This window comes from Asparagus officinalis, chromosome 10 (assembly GCF_001876935.1).
Source record: "Asparagus officinalis chromosome 10, Aspof.V1, whole genome shotgun sequence".
Lineage (NCBI taxonomy): Eukaryota > Viridiplantae > Streptophyta > Magnoliopsida > Asparagales > Asparagaceae > Asparagus > Asparagus officinalis.
In genome coordinates, this window is record NC_033803.1 from 2269604 (window position 1) to 2286318 (window position 16715).

Genomic DNA, 16715 nt, shown 5'->3' on the forward strand with positions numbered 1-16715 from the left:
CGGTGAGAGAGGATAAGGGGTCGTTGGTGGATGGGGTGGTGACATCTTCGTCGGCGTTGGTTGTGGTCCCGACGACGAGCCAGCGGGTCCCAACGAGGGACGGGATGCCGGGTGAGGAGTGGGTTACTGTTTATGAGTATGATGATTTATTTCTGCTCTTTACTGAGTAATGCTTGAAAATTAAACATCTATTGTTAAGAGCTCGTGTTTTTTTGTAGTAAATGAAAGAATTTTATTCATCACCAATACGTAAAGTTTTTGTACATCAAGAATCTCAAGAACATATATATGTAAGTGAGATAACAAACTAAAACTTGTAGCTAACGCTCAAGGCCGAGCTATATTTATCAAAACCTGCACACAAACCACTGTGCATAGCCTCAAAATTTATCTCTTGAATCATCTCCAAGTAGAAGCTTCTTCTTCTCAATATGGATCCTTACAGATAATCATGTGCACCCTTCGCTTATCTGCAGGGGGAGGAGCTTCAATGCGAGTATATCATGTGCACAAAACCCATCTGCAGGTAAGGGAGGAGCATACAATACAAGTATCTGTAGGAAATTCAATAGTTCCAGCTTCCTGTAAAACTATTAGCATCCAGTACTGGCACAGAATAGTCCAGTATTAGCATAGCTCTGCAGAAACTTGTAAAGTGTGCACAGTGTGTAACCGTTATAAGGAGGTCAGCCAGTCTTTGAGCTCAGATGGCCTAGAGCTGTTTAGAGAAATGGTAAACAACTCCACCTTAATTTCTTTGATCAGCACTTCCGGAGTTCTACACGTTTGCTTGAAGATTCTCTCATTTCTTTCTTTCCAAATCCAGTAGACTGAAGTGGATAAAGCCATTCTTTTAAATCTTTTTTTGAAACCCCTCCCCTTCAATCTGTTGCAATACCAGTTCATAAGCAAATCCCAATCACAAGTTCTCCATTTGAATTGAAGCCAACTAGTAATCTCATTCCAGACTTCTTGTGAGAAAGAACAAGAAAAGAATAGATGATTTCTATTTTCCAGATTAGTACCTGAGCATAAGCTGCAGCAGTTTGATTGAATAATTCCTCTGTTTTGAAGTTTGTCTTGTGTAAGAAGCTTGTTTTGGATTGTTAACCACAACACAAAATTATGCTTAGGGTAATTCCAGTTCTCCCAAATTGTATCATGCCACAGGACTTTAGTAGACACTGGAGAAAGAGCATTATACAGGCCCGAGATGTGGATTTTGGAGTTATTGTTACAGGAGCTGATCACACTCTTCAAGTTATCAATTCCTCCACAAACTGAAATGGCTTTGTTTCTACTTCCTAAAGTTTACATTTTTATTGTCAAATATAGGCTGTCTAAAAATCACAATAGATAGCTGATTCCTCATTAAACACCGATGATGGAAGTTACAATCTGACGACTTTCAGAAGGCTATAATTTGAAAACTTTTACGTTGATCGATGAAGGTTACAATCTGACGACCTTTACAATAACTGATGAAAGCTCTAATCAACAACCTTCACAATTAACATCGGGAGTTACAATCTGATGATTCTCACATATCAAAGAGTTAAAGTAAAGATTACAAAACGATGATCTTTACAACGCTCTGACAGAAAGAGACTACAAATCAACGATCTCTTCAAACCAAGTCCTCCCCGCGTACCATCATCAAGACGCAACACCAATTCGACCGCAGACGCAGGTCAAACCTGGCTACAAACGCAGCTCACATTCAGCTCCAAACATTGTAAACGCAGCTCAGATCCAGCTGCCAACGCAGCTCATGTTCGACCACAAACGCAGCCTCCGAAAGCTACCAACGCAGCTTCCATCCGCTGCCAAACGCAGCTTCCAAATGCTACAAACGCAGCTTTTAGACGCTGCAAACAAGCTTCCAGACTCTGCGTTTGAACGCAGAATTCATGCCAGAACGTGGATTTTGCATTTAACTTGTTCAAATACGAGTTTGACGGTTTCAAAACCGTTTCCCACGATCTAAGGGGATCACAACTTCACTCAGGAGTGATTTAAGGGGCGGTTATATCCCATTAGCCCCACTTAGGAGAGAATTAAAGAGGTGGTTACACCCCTTAATCCCCTATAAATAACTAAGAAACCAGCTTAGTTCGAGGGGGATCTTTCATCCTGCTCTTGGGCAGCAAAGAAGAGATCCTGGACTTGTCTAACCAATTACGATTAAGATCAATCAACTCATCAAGAGTTTCAAACTTACCACGCAAGTCCTCCACAGCGTCAAATCGTGAAGAGAAGACCATGTTCCAGTGAATCAAGACGTGCGAATCGTCAATGGAGAGCAAACTCGACGCGAGCATTCGAGGGAGGCACTCCATCGCCACCGTAAAGAACCCAGAATTAAACAAAGGGGAGAATCAAATTCATTCTCCTCTCTTTTGTAATCAGGAAATCCAATTGTAACTGAGATTAAAGGAATACAAATCAATTTTCCTTCATTTCTTTTACTGCAAATTTTTCCACAAACATCAAAGTTGTATATTGCCGTTACAAAACACATTATACAAACAATATGGTTATGCCTTTTGTGTTATTATTTCGTAGCAACAGGACATTGTTACAATATGTTGCCTTAGTTGCTGATGATAAATTCACTTATTGATAATGTTCTACCGATTACCTTCTAACTAGATAAACTAATGCCTTTCAGTTTTGGATTAGATCTTTATTTAAGTAATATTAGGTTAGAAATATGATTTGTTTCACATACTCCATCAAACCACCTACTATTCTGGTTAGCAATTTTAGTCCTTCTTCTTATCTGTCTTTACTACTACTGATTTCAATAAGCTCAGTTTGATGATGATGGCTTTTCATAGAGCAAAACTTTGTTGTCTTGTGTAGAGAAGCGGATTGATAATTTGATAACTGATATGATTCTTTTGTTGTCTTTTTAGAATTACCACATAGTATCAGTGGTATCTTGGTGCACGCGACGCGCACTTGACTCAAAAATGGGTGATTTGTTAGTGTGTTTTTTTCTTTTTTCGTTTGGGGTTTTCCCAAATGTGTGTGCATTGGTTTGGGTTTTCCAATTGTGAGAACATTTCCATTGGTTTTCCAAGTGTGAGGCTATTTTTGTGTTATTATTTCCAAGTGTGAGGTGTTTTGAGTTTTTGCCAAGTGTGAGGCTATTTTTGTGTTATTATTTCCAAGTGTGAGGTGTTTTGAGTTTTTGCCTCTATCAAGTTTAATGTACTCTTCTTATTATTTCCAAGTGTGAGGTGTTTTGAGTTTTTGCCTCTATCAAGTTTAATGTACTCTTCTTGTGACTCGCTTAAAACAATTAGATTCTAATTATTGCTGAAATTAGGTTGTAAAATATATTTCTTAGTTTTTGAATAAGAGAATTAGCTTTGTAGTAGTTTGAGATTAATTAGTAGATTTGTGAATAAATTCATGTGCAAGATTTGCACCATTCCTTTGGATACTGCAAAACTAAGGCTTCGGCTTCAAAAGAAAGCGGTTTCAGGAGATGTAGCGTCTTTACCAAAATATAGAGGCATGTTAGGCACTGTATCTACAATTGCTAGAGAATAAGACCTGGCAGCACTTTGGAAAGGTATTGTGCTAGGATTACATCGTCAATGTGTATTTGGAGGCCTACAGATTGGACTGTATGAGTCGGTAAGTTTATACTATTTATCAAATGGGAATTTGCTTGATAGTTATATTCCTTATTTGTCGGTTGTTGGCTCTTTTGTTAGGTTAAATCCTTATATGTTGGTGAGAATTTCGTTGGAGATATTCCTCTAAGGCTCTAACCAAAAAAATACTTGCTGGCCTTACAACTGGTAGATCTAGGTCCATTTTATAGTTTAATTCATAATATCTGTGTTAGTGAAACTGCATCTGTTTGACCAGTTTACATTTGAGTTTTTACAATTTCTAAGGTAAGATTTCTTCTTTGGGCTACTCCTGATAATTTTATAACATGTTTGTCTTATAATTTTCAAATAGATGCTATAGCAATAACAGTCGCTAATCCAACCGATTTGGTGAAAGTACGACTTCAAGCTGAAGGCAAGCTTCCAGCGGGTGTACCAGGACGTTATTCAGGAGCTCTGAATGCTTACTCTACTATAGTCAGATAGGTTTTATATTGAATTCCAATTAATTCTACCTTTTCTCAGTCATGTTATTTTACTAAAGTTGTCAAAGATTTCAAAATGTTAGGAAGGAGTGGGTGCTCTGTGGACTAGGATTGGTCCTAATGTTGCACGTAATGTTATAATAAATGCTATAGAATTAGCAAGTTATGACCAAGTGAAACAGGTTTATATTCCAGTTGTCAAAGAAGATTCTCATTGGATACTTTTGTATCCTTTTAATGTTGTCTCTTATTTGCTCCGTAATTTTTTTGATTTGCACAAACCATATTGAAAATTCCCGGCTTCTCTAACAATGTCTTTACCCATCTTTTATTTGGTCTTGGGGTTGGCTTCTTTGCAATCTGTATTGGTTCCCCTGTTGATGTGGTATGCTATCCTTACCTGTCAATTTCTTTTGTATCCTTTATTATTGTTATCCCAAAAGTTGGGGCTAAACATTATTATTGTCAAATTCGTAGATGACGAAGCCCTCAATTTAGGATTGAGGGCCAAAAAGAGGCTTAGATTGAGGGATTTCCCACACTGTTTATTTGACTAAATAAAATGGCAATGCATTTCACTTTAACGTACGTAGCTGGTAGATTTCTATTTACAGTTATTTGAATTTGTGATAAATAAAGAAACTAATACAGGTCTCAGACTTCCAAAACATTTCCATTCGTCTGCTCTCGAAAAAATGAATTTTAATTTAAATAATATTTTTCTAGAAATATAATTTATTTAGATAGATAACTACAACATAACTAATGTGTTTAATAGAGACTTGCACGTGTTGATATGCTAGTATGATTAAAGACAGGTAACAATAATCATAAAGAGAAGAGAATTAAAGACAGGTAACAATCATAAAGAGAGGAGGTTTTAGGTGATTCGGCAATCAATATAATTACATGCGTCTTTGGAGTAGAATCAGGTCATGACCTCATTAGTAATCAGTGAAGAATTATGAACAATCTCTTATATGCACTAATCTTGTCTTTTTTGTTGCCACTATTTGTCATTATAGCATAGCGTTTAATTTCTGTCTGTAGGGTCAAAAACGTGAATAGTCCTAACCATAATCATAAACTAATTAAAATTCTCTCCCTAGAACATTGCTCACCTATCCCCCACAATCATAGTGTATATAATTATATATGTAGTCATCCAATTCATTAGCGATAAGTATTCTCCTTGCAAATCATGCTCCGCAAACAACAAATTAAGAATCTTCATGTTTTAGATATTCAAGTCCGGACGAAAGATTTCCAACCTAAGAGTGTGAATGGACGAGCATTAATAATCCAGTCCAAGTTCGTGTTAAAAGATACATAGAGAGGCTTTTATCAAATGTATTCATTGGTTTTAGAAATAGTTTTGTCAAGAGATATAGGTTCTAGGAAATTTACATATTTCTTATAGTATTGTTGATGACTGGTATCAAATAGTCAACGAAAGAAACTATTAGGTTGATGGAGGTCCTCTAACCCTCCGAATGTCCGGTCCTGAGGTGGGTTGTTCTTCCTTGCACAGATAGAAAATCGTAAGAAGAGTTGGGTTCTCCGATTGTTCCTCCGACGATCAAGTCAGTAATTTGCTTGAGTGGAGAAGTAACCGAACTATGAAAAAGTTTTTAAGCACTGTGGGTAGAGATAAGGATCTTACCTTTATGTTGACAATAGTAACCATATTTATATTGGTAATAGAGTGGTAGGATGGTAACTTTGACCGGGTATGGGGTGGTGGTCAAGTCAGCATTTGCTTTACAGGTATCGGCCGGCAAGTAGAGGGGATGTCACTTCCGCATTTAATGTGAAGTGCCTAGGGGCTTGGGGTACCGACGTGGTCCAATGTGTCATAAAAACTATAGGGGGCAGAGGAATGATGACACCCATCATGTATTTAATGATATTTATTATGAGGTGATTAGGTGTCAAAACGCGGGAGGGGGCTCGAGGTAGTCGTCGCCTTTCTACTCGTCCGGTAGACGGTCGATAAATATCGCCTTTTGAGTCACCTTCGCAAGACGTCGGGTAGGTTGATCAAGAAGTTGACCTAGCCAATGGTTGACATGTAATGCCTTTCAAGTCGCCCTCGCGAGATGTTGGCGTGTCGAGTCGTCCAAGCTAGGTCTTTGGTTATCTTGAAGTGAAGAGCTGGCTCGATTACGCATAATGTGGGACACTTGTCTGTTATTAATTAGAAATTACTTTTTAGCACTAAAACGACTATAACAAGTATTAAGCATAATTTTTTAGAGTTTGAGCTACGTTTCTATTAATAATATTCAACATATGGATATTAGTAACCTAATTTTAAAATTTAGAGCTTGGAATTGAAAATCTGAACTTAACATGATCTAGTATATATGAACTATCTAGAAATAAAAAAATTTAAAAAAAAAATTCAACATCATTAACATATGTATATCATATGTCGTCAAAAGCAATGTATCAAAATTTCCATGAAGTTTCTAAAGTTTCTCCGCTTGATATATGATTAAAACACATAAAAATCCCTTGTTTGTTTCTGAGCACATGTGTAGTAGATCATGTTAATCGGTTTAGATTTTCAGTTACGAACTCCCAGTTTTAAAATTGAGTTGATAGTATTCGCATGTCAGATACTATTAGTAGTAGCCTAGCTTAACTCTGGTTTTTTGTACGCCTCTTCTTTTAAACTTATACATACTTCATATGTTCCTTATTATTAAGATATTTATGGGAAAACAGGGCCTTAGCCCCAACTATTACAAAAGCTAAAACATAATACATAGTGCTTACACTGTAGTATCTTGATCCATTGAACAATCTTCAGAAGTAGGAGCAACAGAATATACTATTACTATGAATAAATATTGCACCAACAAATAATACGACATAAAAATGTTTTATTCATGAAAACTTCCCCAGGGCTTCTTGCAGGATCCCGTCCACTAGAACCCCATATGCCTTCTCTGTAGGATGGAAACTATCCCAAAATACAAGCTTTGAATCGTCAGGACACAAAACTGTTTTTCTATTGCACAACGGCCCAAGTTCGAACTCTCCAGTGCCACAACAGCCATTCTTTGATTCCTCAAACCCTACAAAAATTTTGGTATTAATTGCACGTAACCCCCCTATAACATCGATGTTTTGGACTATTCTGTACTTTTCTTGTTGCAGATAGACCTCCGAGTTATTTTAACCTACAAGGTCTATCTGCAACAATGAAACTACAGGGGTAATCTGCAACAATGAAACTACAGGGGTAGTAAGCTCAAAAGAAACAAAACAATGATGTATAATAGAGATAACAAGAATATTTAGTGAAAATGAAGATATGATTCATATGAATATTGCGCATGAAGCTTAATTTACCGTATTTTGATGGGTATTGAATAAGGTCAAGCAAAGGGTGATATATATCTGCATAAACAATATTCGAGCCTGCGAGCTTTTTCTGAAGAATTTGCGATATTGTAGATAGTTTGAGATTATAATCTTCTGAAACTTGGTTATATAAAGATACACAGTCTCTTTGCTCTCCTCCTGCACGAGTTCTCAGGTTTGGTACACACCCAAGAGGAGGAAGCCCAGCAACGAGAATTTTGCGTGCACCCAAACTGTACAGGTCCTATATGAATAGAGATGGTAAGATAAAAAAAAGCCAAAAAAAATTAATAGCCCAGGGGTCTATATGCAACAATGAAACTATAGGGGTAGCAAGTGCAAAACAACAATGATCTCTGTGCAACCAAACCTAAAAAGATTAACTTACCTGAATAAAGCTTGAAGCTGAATCAACTAGGAAACTGGTGTATGAAGGAATATCATATTCAGCACTTCTCAAGGTTCCGCCAAAATAGTTGTTTGCATAGTCATTGCTCCCTGAACAAACAAAGTACAGGCTCTCTCTGATGATCATTTCTGCTCTCTCCGGCTCTGTCACTGCCTCTAGCTTCTGCTTGTAGTCCTTGAACAGCTCTAATTGGTGTTGGATCGATATCACCGACTGTAATCACAACGAGGTACACAAATTTCTAAGGGGAGGGTAAATGAAGCAAGGTCAAGTATTAACCAGGGAAATGTCGTAAATTGTGTACCAGTAATTCAGAGGTGAGACGATCATAGCCCGACGAACCAGAAGCGAAAGAGACGCCCGTGAGAATGTCTTCATTGCTTAAATTTGGGTTGAGAAAAGCTGGTAATAATTCCTTTATGCCTAGCTTTGAAGCTGAAGTTCAAACACCCAAAAAAAAAATCATCAAAAACTTTAGGGTATATAAGTGCTGCCAAAAAAAGTGAGGGTATATAAGTGCCGGAAACTATATATAGGGTATTTAAGTGCAATTAAGCCCGCAGAAAAAGAAAAATTAACCCTGCGGAAGTTACGACTGTGACTGTGGAAATTAGTCACTGATAAACTATCTACTCGTCAAAAGTACGGATTATTGGCTGGGGTAGTACTCAGAGGTGCGAACGGATGTCGATATCTGCAAGTATGTCGTATCGAGTTGGACATGAATGTGGGTACAAAACATTTAGTCGGATGTGCCTATATATGCATGGACAAGGACATAGATAAGAAAATCGGATACAGATACGAACATCCTGATATATGTGTTGGCCAGACAACTGATATCATTTTAGCCTTATAATTATGGTTTTAGGCGACAGTAGTGAATACTAATTTCAGAATTCTTCTTGTTGAGACAGTTTCAGTGTCATGCGAGCTATATACTTTCGCGTGTTACTCATTACCGTCATATTGGTAAGCGTCGAATTGTTTTTTTTTTTTTTTGTTTCCTCTCATCCAATTCACATCTATATCTCATTTTGATAGATATCGACATGGATTTTCTAATTTAGGCACAAAACTTAAACGCAGGTAAGAGCTCGCCGTTTAAAATATGAAACCCCGTTCGAGAACATAACGTAGAAACCAAGTTGTAACTCAACATCACGTCAAAGATAATCACGGTCAGTCAATCTTTTTTTTTACCTACGAAGTCCGAAGGGACCTTTCCGTTGCTGAACCTGCCGGTTGGCTCATGACCGATAAGATCCTTGCCGTAAGGCGGAAAATTGCACTTGGCGATGGTAGGCAGCAAATTATTATTGCCCGTGTCCAAAATGGAGTCGCCGAAAGCGAACAGCGCAGGGTACTTGCTGCTCGTTCCGTTCCCGCCCGCACAAACCGAGACGAAACAAACACAACCGAGAACGGAAACAAGCGACGCCCGCATCGGCGAGAAATGCATGCCGAAACTAAGGAACAAATTATTCGCTGCAAACAATAAGTTGTCGTTGAGTTTCTTATATAGGGAACGCGAAGGGATTCTACGTGCCTTTACTCATCAAATTCCAGCATATGGAGCGTTAAGAGCTAAAAAAATTTGGTGGACGGATGCATAATTTTATCGTCAAGGGTACGTCTGTGGGCGGTGAAGGGACAGAGGGAGACTCGGCCTCGTCATCGGCCGGGCCCACTGAGACGCTGATGCATTTTTGCAATCAGCTTGCGTGCATTAAGCGTGCGGTTGGCGAACGCTTCGTTTTCGGAGACATTACGTCAAACAGTTGCGGGCGTTGTCGACGGTGATCACTAAACACCGACGCTGAAAGGGGCGCGCATTTGTGGGCTTTAATATCTGGAAGAAAAAAAAAATTATTCTGGAAACCACATTTGAAACGTGATCATTGTAAGTAAAACATCTTCGATTGTCAATTTATATATAAATTATCTTGATCGTTTATTTTTGGTTACGATCAACCTCATAGATTCACTTTTAAGCCATGTTTTTTTTTCAAGTTTTGTTGTAATAATTAGTTGTCAAATGCTAAGAATACTAGAGATGTGATCCTAAATATTCATTAAATATTCTAGATTACTCTCCCAACTATAAAAATTTGAGATAACTTCTGAACTTTTCTCACTTAACCTCCGTTAAATATGAGGTGTGCTCAAGAAAACTCCTCTCAACTGTTTTAATTTGAGAAACAACCTTCAGGCCCGAGCATATTGTAGATAAGCCCTCTCAAATTTAAAAATTCGGGAACCACGAACTCTTCTCACTTTTCGCCTTGAAAGCTGACACTGTTAGGTCTAATATGACACTTGATAAGTAGGTGACTGAAAAATGACGAAAATATATTCCAATCATAGAAAATTACTCTGATTTTTGTAAGATATGTGAAAGATTGTAGAAAGAGAGGAAAAAACATTGTAAATTAATCAAAAAAAAATCATTGGTTGTTGGTTTTTTTACCTAAATGGGTTGATTTTCAAAGAGATATTTCAGTCATTTTATATTTTTAAATAGAGTGAAGTTATCTACAATATATCCAAACGAAAGGGGATTTTCTCAAACTAAAATAGTTGCGAGGGGGGTTCTGAGACATTCACTTTGTAAGACTCTCCGTGTGAGAACGAACAAGCACGATTCTATATACAACAAACTACAATCAATGCTCTGCATTTTGCTAGATTTAAACTAGTGCTCTGAGCAGTCGAGTATATTAGCATTGAAAGAGATCACATAAGGACTTCATTTACCACTAGCATGACAATTTCCACAAGCTAGTTGATAAAGCAAACAAACCCTTGAGATCATGGCGCAAGTATGCCCCTCAATTACTAATGAATGCCACATTTCTTTAGATAAATATACTATATGCTCAACACACAAAAGAAAATTGAAAAAATGGCATCTAAGCGAAAAATTTATATAAGGCTCCAAATTGAGGTTATCCTTCAATAAAAAAAAATTGAGGCAAATTGGATGTCCATCCAAACACAACGTCCACCCAAACTATATGGAACATCAGATAAATACATAAAATTTCTTTTGAAAGATTCGACTAGGGCACCAGAATCTCCAGTCATACAAAATTTTGTTTATCAAAATTTGTTGTGCCCCTAACTCTTGAACCAGACTAACCCAACAAGACCTTTATAATGTCGATTTTGATCTGGTAAACATAGTAAATTGTCTGCTCCCATTCCATCCCTTTTCAGGATCTCCGTTCACACCTGATCTTTCGTGTTCTGATCGTTCAGTTTTCCAAAATCTGATCCAGTATAACGCGTCGTAATTGTATCAACCCCTTATGTTGAGGTTTGTTAAGCGTGTTGCCACACCATCAGTTAGCAAGTAATTCCCCCAAACATTTCGCCTCCTTATCTTCTCACCCTGCAATAGAGCACATACAACAACCAGTTACAATGAAGTACATATCATTTTGGATAATGTAATAGTTGATAAATTTTTGTGACCGCTAAACAATCACCAACAAGTAATATACTTCAACTAGTAATTCTCAACAACTAACGACGCTTACCTGCACTTCAACTACGGTTGACAAACGCATAGTCTCCAGTATAAACTGTTGTATGTTGTTAGTTAATTGCATCAGTTGGTTAGTTAATAGCGCCACCTGGGAAACATCACCAACAAGTAATATACTTCAAAAGTAAACAAAATTTATTTGGAAGGACACTAGTGGGAAAGCTGAAACTGAAACAAAATTGAAGAAACTAAACAAAATTGAAGCAAAGGCGGATGTTTCGTACAAAAACACAAATCAAATACTTGAAAACTATGCAGCAAGCTTATTAAACCAGTCAAGATACTATAAAGAGAGCTAAAGGAACATTAAGATATCCCTCCATATATAAAAAACTGTTATACCCTGGTGAATCCTACCGAATGATAGATTAAAGTAGGGAGAATTTGTCACTTATACTCCATAAGATTCTTGACTTAACTGTCAGATTCCTGTGCCATTGGAACTTTGTCTTTCCTTTCCTGAAGGAACTCTTGTGCCATCCTTGCGGTTGCAACATAGTTCTAAGATTATTAATAACAAGCAATCCTAAGATGTTGGTATTTATTCAGGGAACACTTCTCGATGGGGACAGAGCCGTTACAGTTATAATGCTATAAAGAACCAAGCATAACAAGACATTGTTCCTGTGCTGGATGAACATAAGCACAATGACGTGGGTTATTAAATACCTAAGAGGGGCATCAGTTGACAATTACTTCAGCAGGCACAAAGATGATGTGGTCCTTGGTCAAAGTTGTAACCCAATACAAATCATATCATCACATCATAAAAATTGAAAGCATGTTAACATCGTCAATTATTAAACTTTGAGGAAGAGAATGATGCAGAAACCTTCAGCAACCTGACATTATAACTGGTTGAATTCTTATAAGACTCATATTATGCACATAATCGGAATCCATTGAAGATATAACTTATAAATTGCTTTGATGAATGCTAGATATCTTCTAGGTTAGAATGTGTTGATTTTATGTCGATGATATGTCAATGAATAGTCACGAAAATTGGCAGTTGTCGACATGTTCAAACATAATAATAAGCCTGCAGCTTTCATTGCCTCAAAAACATTAGATAAAAGACAGAGCTTACTAGTTAGCTATGTTGCATGGGTACCGGAACGGGTGCCGGTACGGGCATGGGTACGGGACACGGCAAATTTGTAAAAGGTAGCGTACGGCGACACAGCTATATAAATATTTACACATACATATTATATATTGGAACTAATAGTTTACATTAGATCAATATTGTTTTCATTCACATGTTATGAGAATTAAAATCCTTATAATATTTCTAAAAAAATTTAGTGCTTCTTTTATTATGTGGATTATAAATTGGAAAATCGCTACTTTTTGAACAAGACGTCCAAACGACCCCTTAAAATCATAGATCGGAATCTAACCCACATCCAATGAGTTTCAAGAAGTGGATATGTAAGTGTAGGATATATGTTCAAAAAATGTATGACAAGTGTTTTAAATTAAAACATGTATTGCATAATAGAGCAGATGCCCGAATGAATGTATGCATATATGCAAGAAGTGTCCAAGGAGTTTGGGTACGGGTATAGGTATGTGTTGGGTACAGTACGGCGCTCAAATAGAAGTACCCATGTAACATAGCTAGTTAGCAACAATTAAAATATACATATTTTGATGTTGCTAATAATTACAGCCAAAAGTGTTCCATCACAAAAGGGAATCACCAGAAAGAAAGGATTGATGTCATGAGAATTATAAAACTTACGTTAAATAGAAATTGTTTCATATTATTAATGGCACGAATAGATAATTTTCATATATAGTTGGACAGATTTCAAAAAGAAGCATCTCAAATTGCACCTTGCAGAATGGTAAAATTTACAACGACATAGACGATAATATGTTCTTTAAAAAAGAAACAAGACTATGTCCTACTATGAATTAGGCGAGGGATAAATTGGTTATAAATGAGATGAAGGTATTAGAATTGATTTATAAAAGCTGATTTTTTGAAGGAAAAAATGGAAAACAAAAAAGAAAGAAAGAGAAAAGTGAAAGTAGCAAAAATTACTAAATTATTCTTGCAATATCTTCTTTTGCTCAGTGTGACTATCCCCTAAACAATACAGGATATAATACTTCATAGCTAAGAACATGAGTTCATGAACCAAGAAAAAAATTAAAAAAGAGAACAGTTTTTTTAGTAAAGAATCTTTATTTGTACAACTAAGGCCAAAGAATACACTTTCTATGCTTATCGTCTTCAATGACAAGCGACTCATCTATCATCTTAAAAAAAATCATATAGAACATAATTGAACATTTTAGAAAGTATAAGATATGTTATCTTATCATAAAGAAATAGAGTAAAAAGTTTGAGCCCTTCCATGATGATTTGGTGACAACAAAAGAACTGTTACCAACAATGTACATGCACAAAAGGTAATATACAGTTCATTTAAGAAGTCCTAAGATTATAAGTTTAAACAGTTCAAAAGCAAAATATAAAGCTCATTTAAATAAACAAACATCAACCGCTTCAAATCATAACTTGTCCAGCTCAATTTATAGTCTTAGTTGAATATCGTAATTATTGATGATTTGATGACAAACAAAAGGATAACCAGAAATGCATATGGAAACAGGTGATATACAAATCATTTAAGTAGTAATAAGATTAAAAATTTAAATACTTGGTGATTTAAATAAGTGAACAAAAAACAACAACCTAAATCACAACCTGTCGAGCTCAATGAATAACCTTAGTTGAATATAGTTATTATCGATCATTTGATGACAACAAAAGAATTGGAATATATCCAAAAGGTAATAATATTTAGGATGAATGAAAAGTTGTTCAAACAAATGCCTGGAAATTGGGTGGTCATCAGTAGTTACAATTTAAGAAAACAAATTAAATCACTTGAAGGCAGTTATTGATAAGTCATTCTGCCTTGTAACTTGTATAGCGAGGCATAACAAAGGCCAAGCTTGGGTTATAAACATGAGCTTGCAGGCCAGGATCAGGCTAGGAAATTAGGCTCATAATATGCATTCCATAAAGCCAGTCTGATTAGAATATCATACAATAAATTTAAAAATTACAACTACATAGTGTTCTTAAAACACACAAAATTTAATAAACTAATAATCATCTGTAGTTTCATGCGTTGTAGTTAGACATATGATATAAGAAATTGCAATGCTTCACTCCAGATACCAGTAAACACATTCATAGTGTTCATGTGCTTGCAGTGAGAATAATTACTCAGTAAAATATATTAAGTTTTATAGTTTAGTTAAGGACAAGACTGGCACATGCCTTCTTGTTCTTGTACATGTTGATTCTAAGCATAAGACTGGCATCCTATCGAAAGCCATGTTATGCAAGGGAAAGGTGGTAAAAGTGTGTAGAGAGGAATATTTTTTTGACTCGCCTGATATATTTGACGGTAGACAAACCTAGTTGAGGCTCCATCCATCTCAAGTTGATCAATATTGTTAACAATGCTTAAAAAACAAGTCTTGCTACACACAGACTGGGCACAATATGGACAAGATAAAAGGCTACTTGTTTAGTTTAACAGTTCCAATATCCAAGATCTAACAATAATTGGTATATAAGAGCTTTAAATGTTCTGATCATGATCAAATAGTTTGACCATGGCTTTTTACACTGAAAGCTATAGAGCTAAGTAACACATCATATTTGGTTGTACATCGTGCATAGCTGTGAATCTATGATCATGGGAAAAAAGCTTAAAGATGATTTCTAAAATTCCTACAAGCTCAACCAAATAATCTAGAAAGTTTACAATCTCAAAATGTATCCAACTATTTAGTTCCGATGTGAAAACAAGAACAAGAATGAATGCACGATACATAACAATATACGTACATACTTCTACTACAATATGTATATGAGTCTCAAAATGTATCCAACTATTTAGTGCCCTTGTGAAAGCAAGAAAGAGAATGAAGGCATGATACATAACAAGGTACGTGGTATTACTACAACATGTATATGGGTCTATGCCATCCACAAGAAAAAAGAAATAACATACAAAACCATAACCTCGTCAAGGAATGCATGCGGAAGCGACTACATCCAGAACAAATTAAAGGAACCAAAACCCTTACTCTATTGAAGCGAGCAATCACAGATATAGGAACCCAACCCTGATCATCCATATGCCGCCTCAAGAATTCATCTTTAGATAAGTTCTGATCACTGCAGAAACAAAAAAACAACGTGCTTTCAAACTATAAAATCTAAAACCACTTCGTCAAACAATTATCAAACTCTGCTTGCATGATCCAATGACCTAAAGTAGTATTCAATCTGGTGCAACAGTTGAGCACGCAGAGAATCCAATGCCGGAAAAAACATGGCATTTGGAACTTGATACGGCACAAAAGGTACGGACGGCGGTTGAGGCATAATGTAGATAGGATGAGGCACATCTGTTAAAATAGACAATGCATACAATCAAACCACCACAGTATATGAAGAAAACATTAAGAACATTAAAATTCTTCATACCGTGGAAGCCCATGGGATTTCCAGGGAACGGCCGGAGTGGAGGCCTCATGATGGACGGCGACATTGGCGGCGGCGGTGGGGCCCTCGGGAATGACCGAAACCCTCCTCGTGGCTGAGGATGATGGCTTCTCTGGTGATTCCACTGCTGCTGTCACGCCGATGGTTGGGGCCCCCCACGGTGGCAGGACCTCTTCTGTTGCCGCCACCGGAACCACGACGGTCGTCACCACCGAAATGGGGCCCACCGTTCCGAGGGGCTCTAGGAGAAGGTTCAGCCACCGGAATCTCCATGGACGCCGGGCCAATGCCGACCCACTTGGTGTACCACTACCGCTTCCATTTCCACTGCCGCTTCCTCCGGCGATCCGTCGGGAAGGGGACACTGGATTCTGAACCGGTGTAAGGCTCAAAGATCCAGTCTCAGATTTTACATGGCACGATGATGCCACTGGCACCTGCGAAATGAAGATACAACAAAAGCCCTAATTTTGGATAAAAAAAACTCCAGCTTTGGATGAGAAAAGATCCTGACTTTGGATAAATATCTCCTCTAATCTCAACTAAAACCCAATCAATCAAAACCTCAATGAGCAAAAGATCGGATTTTTTATGAGATCTCACCGCGGGGGCGGAGGCCGATCCATCCGAGAGCGACTTCAACGATTCCGACGACGACGACGAATTGGCCGAGGCCTTCGCGGAATCTGAGAGCGCAGGCCAAGAGGCGGCGTCCATGACGGGGCTC

General features: G+C 37.3%; 2 protein-coding genes and 1 pseudogene across 2 annotated transcripts; 1 reads left to right on the forward strand and 2 right to left on the reverse strand.

Moving 5' to 3' along the window:
* On the forward strand, positions 3421 to 5899 carry LOC109825442 (annotated as a pseudogene).
* On the reverse strand, positions 6860 to 9409 carry LOC109826231 (GDSL esterase/lipase EXL3-like). The gene is made up of 5 exons (XM_020393243.1): positions 9099 to 9409; positions 8200 to 8330; positions 7875 to 8108; positions 7475 to 7730; positions 6860 to 7197 (listed from the first exon to the last, which is right to left on the reverse strand). The coding sequence occupies exons 1-5, from the start codon at positions 9355 to 9357 to the stop codon at positions 7007 to 7009; spliced, it is 1071 nt and encodes a 356-aa protein (XP_020248832.1). The 5' UTR covers positions 9358 to 9409; the 3' UTR covers positions 6860 to 7006.
* On the reverse strand, positions 10793 to 16715 carry LOC109825099 (la-related protein 1B-like). The gene is made up of 6 exons (XM_020391826.1): positions 16592 to 16715; positions 15971 to 16425; positions 15753 to 15891; positions 15568 to 15658; positions 11438 to 11533; positions 10793 to 11289 (listed from the first exon to the last, which is right to left on the reverse strand). The coding sequence occupies exons 2-6, from the start codon at positions 16032 to 16034 to the stop codon at positions 11197 to 11199; spliced, it is 483 nt and encodes a 160-aa protein (XP_020247415.1). The 5' UTR covers positions 16035 to 16425; positions 16592 to 16715; the 3' UTR covers positions 10793 to 11196.